Source organism: Etheostoma spectabile, chromosome 5 (genome assembly GCF_008692095.1).
Source record: "Etheostoma spectabile isolate EspeVRDwgs_2016 chromosome 5, UIUC_Espe_1.0, whole genome shotgun sequence".
Lineage (NCBI taxonomy): Eukaryota > Metazoa > Chordata > Actinopteri > Perciformes > Percidae > Etheostoma > Etheostoma spectabile.
Genome location: NC_045737.1, coordinates 5,852,686 through 5,861,451, shown reverse-complemented (window position 1 = coordinate 5,861,451; position 8,766 = coordinate 5,852,686). Strand labels below are relative to the sequence as shown.

The 8,766-nt window shown below is 39.0% G+C and overlaps 2 protein-coding genes across 5 annotated transcripts in view; both read right to left on the bottom strand.

Moving 5' to 3' along the window:
* ndc80 (NDC80 kinetochore complex component) overlaps window positions 1-1,658 on the bottom strand; it is a 12,678-nt gene extending 11,020 nt beyond the window's left edge. The window contains exons 1-3 of the mRNA XM_032516780.1: window positions 1,487-1,658; window positions 638-742; window positions 124-213 (exon numbers count right to left, since the gene is read on the bottom strand). Of these exons, the coding sequence (XP_032372671.1) occupies window positions 124-213; window positions 638-742; window positions 1,487-1,494 (203 nt within the window). The 5' untranslated portion in view covers window positions 1,495-1,658. The remainder of the gene's footprint in view (window positions 1-123; window positions 214-637; window positions 743-1,486) is intronic.
* A 1,683-nt stretch (window positions 1,659-3,341) lies between these two features.
* The window catches only part of nipbla (NIPBL cohesin loading factor a), a 33,844-nt gene continuing 28,419 nt past the window's right edge, over window positions 3,342-8,766 (bottom strand). For 3 of the 4 annotated variants that reach the window (XM_032515066.1, XM_032515065.1, XM_032515067.1), the window contains exons 44-49: window positions 8,046-8,246; window positions 7,530-7,676; window positions 5,598-5,959; window positions 5,309-5,483; window positions 4,503-4,697; window positions 4,046-4,408 (exon numbers count right to left, since the gene is read on the bottom strand). In XM_032515066.1, coding sequence (XP_032370957.1) covers window positions 4,046-4,408; window positions 4,503-4,697; window positions 5,309-5,483; window positions 5,598-5,959; window positions 7,530-7,676; window positions 8,046-8,246 — 1,443 coding nt within the window. Of the gene's footprint in view, window positions 4,409-4,502; window positions 4,698-5,308; window positions 5,484-5,597; window positions 5,960-7,529; window positions 7,677-8,045; window positions 8,247-8,766 lie in introns of all 4 variants that reach the window. The other variant, XM_032515064.1, reaches the window with a different exon arrangement.

The following is an 8,766-nucleotide window of genomic DNA, read 5'->3' as shown; positions in this document are numbered from 1 at the left end:
TTCAGACGCCTCCATGATTTCTAAGTAGGAGAACTTGCAATTTAGCAGGGTGTTCAAATACTTATTTTCCTCACTGTACATTAGATAGCAACTTTGTATATTTCTGAAATATTATACACATACCGTGCACCAAAGAAGCTGGTCCGCCTTTCAGAGTTCACAGACTGTGGTTTGGGTATGTTAAGCTTTCCAAAGGAAGGCTGTTTCATGTTACTGTGAAGAAATATAAACGTAAACAAATTGATGTATTCCACTCGCTGACTCACATTTAAACATGTTGCCAATAATCCATTTCTCTTGTGTGTTCACTGAGTCACATGACCATGTTTCTAATATCCCCCCCATGCCACAAATAAGTAACGTTAGAGGTCTAGCTAAACTATGAAGCCTCCAGCTAAATGATGCCCAAGTGTTTGTGTCCGTTTGTTATTAACGTTAAACATACAGGAAATAGCATGAAAGTAAACATAATATCCTTTGTCTACAGTGTAACTTTAGTTAGATACAAAAAGCGTCATTAGAAATAGCTGATCAAGGAGCAAATTGCATAACGTTATGTTTTGTTAGGATGTCGCAAACATCAGGCAATAACAACCACAAATGGGCATAAATTAAGTTTCTGGTACTTCAAACCAACCTTTTGGGTGTTGTATACGCCATACTCATCCTGTTGCTGTCTTGAACTCGCATAGGCAGATCCGATGATCTGCTGCTTGCTAACGTTGCACGACTCATCCTTCCACTAGATCACACAATATTATACACATATACACACATATCTGTTATATAAAGCCACTTTACATTCATTCAGTACTTATTGCACATTGTCTGTTGTTTTGCCTGTTTGTTTGCTTGTCTGTTGGTTTGCTGTTGTTCTTTACTGTAGAAAAATGCTGCTGTAACAAGGGAATTTCCCCATTGTGGGATGAATAAAGTATTATCTTATTACAAAAAATAAAACGTTTAATAACGTTATTCTGCTGTTTCACCAAGCCCACCAAAACACGCACAACTGCATATTAGAGCGATAATGTTGGTTAGCTAGTTGGCAAGCTAGATTTGGAAATGAATGTCACATACGGCCACCTTGACGTTAACGTAAAGTCTGTCAGTAATGTTATATCGGTGTATGTTGTGCGTTATCTTAACGTTAGCTAGCTAACTACCAGCTAGTTCAGTGGCTTAGCTAGATTAACTAGACAGAACACAACATAGCTAGCTTAAACATAATAATCGTTTTTAGGACGTAATGCTGGCGTAAGGCAACTGTTACGGTTTGTAACATTTTTACATTAACAGTAACGTTAGCTAACTGCATCTAGCTAACGTTTAAAGTGAAGTCCCAATAACGGCGATTGGTAACGTTAACATAAATATCTTATGCAAGCTACCAAAACTATTACATTTCGTCAGAATGTTATTTGCTAATTGTTTCAAGTGATACAAAATGAATTTAAGTGGTTCTCTTAGTTAATTAAAGACTTACCGCTCCATATTGTGTAGGTGGAAAGTTAACGCTTACAAAGTAATCCAAACGGACGAAGTCACAAACCCCGCCAAAGAAATACAAAATACTGGCTGGCGGTGACATCACCAGAGTACGGACAGCGATTTGACCCAAAAAGCGTTCGTAACGCGCTCTACAAATAATCGAACAGCATCTGGAGTGAGAGCAGTCTAATAACTCACTGATGTTTAGCATGTAAACACTATAAGTTAATATTTGTAACTTTGAATGTAATCTAAAACGATGAGGGAAACACTTAGCTGCACAAATAGAATATTCAAAATGTTGGCTAATGTCCATAATAATCCCAAAAGTATCTGACTGATTTGGATGCGACATAAGTAATCATACTGCTTCTTTGTACTAAATGCAGCTGGTATTTAATGAATCCACATAGTAACACGGTGATGTTAGGTCTTCCAAGCCCCATTGCACATTTCTGTTTACATGCTTTAGCACTTTGCACCTTCCCTGGCATGCAAAACTGTATTTCTCCCCACTGTCATACAATTTCTTTTAAACTACTACTATTTCATATACTCATTTCTTCACTATTCAGATCACAACCTGCACTAACTATATCTTGAGTCTCTACCACATTTCAGCATTTAAATATTTCTGTCTATTGATGTATCTTGTGCTGTGATTGTTCAACATCACCATCTATACTGTACACTGACTCTCTACTACATCTCAGCATTTAACATTCATATTTCATGCATCCTGTGTTATTCACGTTTTTATCGCACTACCTAGAAAAATATTTGCACTGTATATTGCCTCTTTACTATATGCAGCATTTTGACAGCGTGTCTGTTCATGTTCACTGTGTTATTACTGATCCACATCTCTAACCAGATTACATTGTGCACTAACTGCATATTGACCTCATTACTTCTCAGCATTCACATAGACTATTTATATAGACTGCATTAAAACTGATCACTGGAACCACATCACTATCCTGACCACAATTTAATTTGCACCAACAGTACTCTTACTCTTCACTACTTCTCAGCAGTTATAGATTGTCTATTTCATGTATATTGTGTTATCACCATATCACTTTTGCATAGCCATCGACTTACTTACACCTGCACCGGCTTGGACAGCCTACTTAATCTGTACCTTCGTATTGTATTCTGTCTTCTTGTACTATGTTGAATGTGAAACTATATGTAGTCTTGTACGCTTATGCTTTTCTTGGACAGCTGGCTGTCGCAAATGAGAACATGTTCTCAACAGCCTACCTGGTTAAATAAAGGTTAAACAAATTTTAAAAAAAATGAGTGGTTTGGCCTGATTCTCCAAAGGGCACAATTTGTTAAAAAAAATGTAATTCTATGATAATTTTCAAATACTATAGAAACAATTTAAACAACAAATTATGAATATACTTTCAGGTGTTGTTTGTTTTGAGATCTATGTAGAGAAATACTAATAGAAGGGTTGTAGGCCTTCTCCCTCATATGTAAATGATCAACCCTCTTAGTCCTTTCAGGCCTGTCTGTGTTTTAGCAGTATCTAGGTCTTAAACCTTTCCTCATTTACAAAATGAAAAGATCAGATTAACACTTTGAGCAGACAAGTGACAAAGAAGTAGAAAATTTATTGCAGTATTTGTTCCACCAAAAGGGTATGAATCCCCTTTTCTCTTATTACTAGGGTGACCTAATACAACAAAATCTACATTTACAAAATATCCTCCTGCAATAGGCCACATATACTGCATGCGTAGTTCGAAATAGAATAAATTATGTTCAGAGAACTCTGCCATTGTACAGCATGGACAAATAAAAGTGAACAAAAATAAAAAATCTTATTTTTATTTATTTTTTTCTACTTTTTCCTTCAAATATCTAAAAGCTAAAAGGAAAAAACCATCAGGGTGATAGTAGTATAATAAACTCCAAAACACTTTAATAAGAACATCAAAAAGACTAATTTCCAACATTCACTTAAGGTTTTATTCTTTTTTTTACAGCTTTTTTGTCTTCAGAGATATAAACATTTTAGTTTTTTGTTGTGTTAAACTATGATACAGTGGGAGTAGAAATGAGTGACTAGAATCTGCTGCACAACAGCGAAGGAGCTCCCACAACAATGTTGACAAAACATTTCCCTCCAGGTCTCTTTTCTGATAGCCTTTTTAAGGGATAATTTGGGTGAATTATTCCTTTAATGCCTTCTGGATTCAATCCTCTGCACTTGTACACAAACAAAACGTGAGCAGTCCCTCTAATATAATAAGTCTTATGTTTTGTGTCATTTTTCATTTTTGCAAGAATAACTCATGAAAAAGTATGTAGTGTCAAATATTCTTGCCCTCTTGTGTTTGTTTTCTTACAAAAATGAGGAAGGAGCGGAGGAGGGTAGGAATCCAGTGAAGTTTGGCTGTGTTGTTGGAGGTGGCAAGTTGAGGAGGAGGAGGAGGAGCAGGGAAGAGGAAGATTTTTGATAAAGTAGAAATGGAGAAGGGACCAAAAAAAGAAAAAAGAAAGGAAACCCCCCCCCCAAAAAAACGCCACACGGGAGCCATTAGCTAGCTCCCCCTTCCCGCGCTGCATACAGTGAGCGTAAAGTCTGTACTACTTTGTTGCTCAGTTTGTGGTTGCTGGTCAAGGCAATCTTCTTGTAAATGATGTCCGACTCCTTAATAGTGTCCACCCAAGGCACCTGTTTGCGGCCATCGCGTTTCTTGGCATCTGCCCAAGGCCCCGAGTAGGAGCCGGCCATCCAGTGGATGCTATATCCATTGGAGGTCTTCTGGATGACTCGAGCTATTTGCGGCCGGTCCTTGTATTTGGGGCAGCAAAGGGCAATCACATCCATAGATTCCAATGTCTCGCTCATACGACCGGGGTCAGAGGAGTCACCAGCTCGCCTTGACCGTCGAGAGGACTGCAGAGAGGACAGAAGACAAAAAGGTTGCACTGTTTCTCCCCACATTTTTAAATTGGACTTAACAGATAGCGTGTATGTGTATTGCTCTCACCCCTGGGGTCCTTTCGTCGTCACTATAATCGTCATCTGTCTCTGGTCCTGCCTGATTGCGCGGGCTGGGTCCTGACATGGGGCCGGAGCCTCCCAGTAGGGCATTTATGGCTTTGTTTCTGATGTTAGCGCTCGCAGACGCTTCTCCCTCCTCATCCTCCTCGTCTGGGTCCAGATGTTCCATCAGAACCTTGAACTATGCGGAGGTAAAAGACAAGAAACTATCTTTGAGACACAAGTTTCACACTCTGCAGCATTTAAACATCAACCTCCAAAGAACACGACAGAATAGAGTTTGGGTAACCATAAGAAACTAACAGGTATTGAATGATTTGAAGGGGAAAACTCAAGCCAGTGGGGCCAGCCCAGACACTGAAGCCCAAGCAGATACAATGTAGATATAAGGCCTGGTCAAGCTGCCAATTATCATCTATTTACTTGGGGGAAAGTAGGCGATAAAGGCAGCCAGCTTAAAGTTAAATTGTGTGAGGGCTTGAGAATGGTGTCTGTCATGAGGCGCAGTAGATTTATTAAGGCACAACCCGTACCCACCGCAGAGCCTAGTTATTGGTCAAAACATCATTTAACGTGAAATACTGAACTTCCTTGAATCCTAACTCAATCCTGGCACAGTTTACCACAGTTTACAGTGTGTTTATGACTTTCTTCAGATAATTTGAGCTAACTTCATATTTAAATCCTGATGTAACTGGTGAGAAGAACAAAAAAAACACATTAACTGACAATCTATGAAGTACATAGAACATTGGCAATGGAAGTTTGATATACTGTAGCTTCATTACTCACATCTAGGTACTGTCTGACAATTCGCTTCTTGACATCGTTTGTCAGTGTGGCGCGAGCTATGTTGTTGGAGATGAAGTCGATGGTCTGACGTGGGTGGAAGATAATGTTGCTTTTTCGGTTCACTGCCTTATCGTACACCTTGGCTGACTCTGTCGGAGAGTACTTCTGAATTTTTCTGTTGGAAGACAACATTTTTTTGAATTGCTCAAACTAAACCACACTTAGAAACTCAGATATCCCAGTCATTTAGATAAAGGCTGTACAGAAATTAAGATCATGTAGACCTTACCCGTCAGAGAATCCGTATTGGTTCTTCAGATGCTGTTTGAGCACCAGCAGCAATAGGATGCCCTGAACAGAATTGGCAAAGTCCAAGAGACCAGTGGGATTATCTGGGACGAGCCTCATTACTTTTTCCACATCTTCCAAATCCAAATCGTCCAGATCAGTTTCTGACTCTGAGCTCTCAGAGTCTGTAACAGGTTTTCTGGCTTTTTTAGGCCGCCGTACCACACCGTCACTGTCTTCTTCATCATTGTCCCCTGGAGAATCGCAGTTCATCTTCTCCTCTTCATCCTCCCCATCTGACGTGTTCTTCCACTCCTTTACCTTTACCTTCTTCTCCTTACGCCTCGGCTCCTTTAGCAGAAGCTGGACAGTAGAAATGAATAAAAATCCATATAAATACAAATAACTGTAAACAAAATTTGCTTTTGAAGATTTTTTCCAGGGCTTAAAGTGAAAAGAAATCATGAAACTTTTTCTTCTTTTTTTTTTTTTTGAAGGGGAGGTCCACAGTATAATGTTTTGATATGCACTCATTAAAGTTAATTTGACTGGCAAAACAGTTAAAGTTCTTCTTACATTACACAATATAAAAGTTATAATTGTTAAGAAGTAAACAGTTTTGGATAATTTTTAATTCTTCCAACCATATATTAAATTAAGAGTCAATGTAGATTTTCATAATGCAAAAATACCATAATCCTACATTAAACAATTGTGAAAACAAAACTTTCCAGATGTTGTGTTGTTACTTTGGCCAGGTCATCACCAAAAAAGCAACTTTCATGATTTTGTCCATGTTGGCATTAGCTTCATGTACTCTTATTAAAAACATTGCTTTGTTTAGCTTGTCATATAGCTAGACTTCTAACCTCTGGGACAAGGCCGTGCTGATTCCAAATAGACAGCTTTGTTAAGGCAGTTTGGGCTTTAGATACATTTTACACATTGGCCATCGTTAATGACGTGCACACACGTATTGGTTTTATCCCAAACACGGTTGGTCAGCAAAGGCGCAGTTGCAGCAATCGATGACGGTAACGTACTCGTATGACAGATTGCACGGAACAAAGCTTTGTGACTAGCATCCAATGACTAGCGAGCACTTTCTTACCGCTGCTGCCGTACAGTGAGTATCTTCCTTACATACGCTGCAGCCGTGCTAAGTGCTAAATGGCTTCCCGTTTCCATGTGCATGTTCAGATTTAAATGGTTTACAGCATAACTTGTCATACTGAAATTTGTGAAATCCTTGAAATAATAAACTTTTCTCTTTACAAGTAACAGAAGATGGGAATCATTTCAAAATCGTTTTAGCTATCTATGATTGTTTGATTTCTAACGTTGGCTCGAAACGCCATTCAACTGACAGCCTTTGTTGTGTTTGATTGCTAGCTTGTAGCCAAGTCATTTTCAAAAACGTCTTGTAGGCCACTTGTCGCATGCACGACTCAAATCTGCTCTCCACTTGTCCTAGCTAGCTAAATTTCCATTAGATTAGTTGTCTATCTATACAGTTAACGTTACAGATGAATTTGTGGGTTAGCCCGGAGTTGTTAACCGTGGTCAAAACAATCATACTAAAAATAACTGAGCGTGTTGAACGGTGTAATCTTGTTACCCACCAAGAATTACATTAGCTTGCTACTAGTCAAGCAGCATCTTTACTGTAGGCACCCAGGCACCTTTCCTCTTTGTTCTCCCTACAGGGAGCGGAATTGTCCATTACTGTTATCATTAACATTATTCTTATGTCTCATTCCAACGAGTTAATGAACCACTGAAACAATCAAACCGCATGCAAGTTTCCAAATTTAACTATTTATTTTTCCTCTTGACCGCACGCTGGAGATCTTTAAGCCCTGTTTTTTCAACCCCATTGGAGGAAACACATATCCCCAAAACAAGCAAGCTACTTTTAAAAATGCTATCCTACCTCTTTGAAGGTTTGCAACAAGTTGCTACCAGAAACAGACAGGGTGATGTCTATGTGATGCATAATGAAGAGAGGCTCCTCCTGGCTCTGGTATGGGAAACAGGCGAGGTTGTCTGCTACAAACAGCAGCATGTTTACTTCCGTCTTCTGCAAAAATAAAGAAAAGAGGGACAAAGCATGAGTGAGAGTCAGTGCCTGGTAAAATCTCTAACTGCACTGTTAGCTTATTAGAATTTTCTACTCATACATGGTCAAAAATAACCTAGTCTTATTACATTAGCAAGACAGTAAAACAATTAAGATATAAATTCTTGTCGTATCTTTATTAAATGTTTTGCTTAAGTTAAGATGCCTGTATCCCTAAGTCATATTTAACACTTAGACATTTTATTACATTTCGTGCCAAGACACACTGTTGGCCAAGTAGATTTTTACTTGGCATGTCGTAATGAAGATATACTACTTTACACTGAGCAGAGCCAAGGCGTGTTAAGATGAATGCAGGTTTTTACTCACAGAACTGTCATCGAAGAGGTTCAGCAGTGAGATGAGGAACGCCCTCCGGTGCTGCCGGTTCCCCCGGATCATCGTGAAGAGGTGGGAGCAGAGTGCTGAGTGAGTCTCGTCCTGTCTGAAACCTCTTATGATGGTTCTACGAGACGGCGCGATGGCCTGCTGCAAGTTGTATGACATCTTCATCCCAGCAACTGCTTTCATCTGTGAAAGAATGTTGAAAGAAAAGTGTTACAAACTTAGCATTTCAGACAACTGCTAAGACAGCTGGTGCCATGAGAATGGGCCAATAAATACAATTCGTGTTACAGTATTTCTCCATCACTACATAGGTGCCATTTACATACATACATTTACGAAAAACTATTTCATTTAGATTGTGGTTATGTTATTAAAGGAGAATTCCAAACACGTAGCTCTGTTTGGAAATTTGGAGAGCTGTCAGTAGCAAGGTCATAAGTTCAAGAGACATAACGGCAAATAGTTTTAAAACACATTTTGGAATATCGGATTGTACAAGTTTGACAATCAAGTAGTGTGGACTTCACCAGAAAACAGGAAATAAACAGAGGTATGGACAACTTTTATGCTTTTCTGTCACATCTACTGCAGTCAGATTCGCTGTGTTCCCTCGGAAGGAATCACTGCAAATGGGTAGGCACTTTTAATGACATGAACATGTTTAGAAGCTAAAAACACATTTAAAACTTGCCCTGTTTAAGCC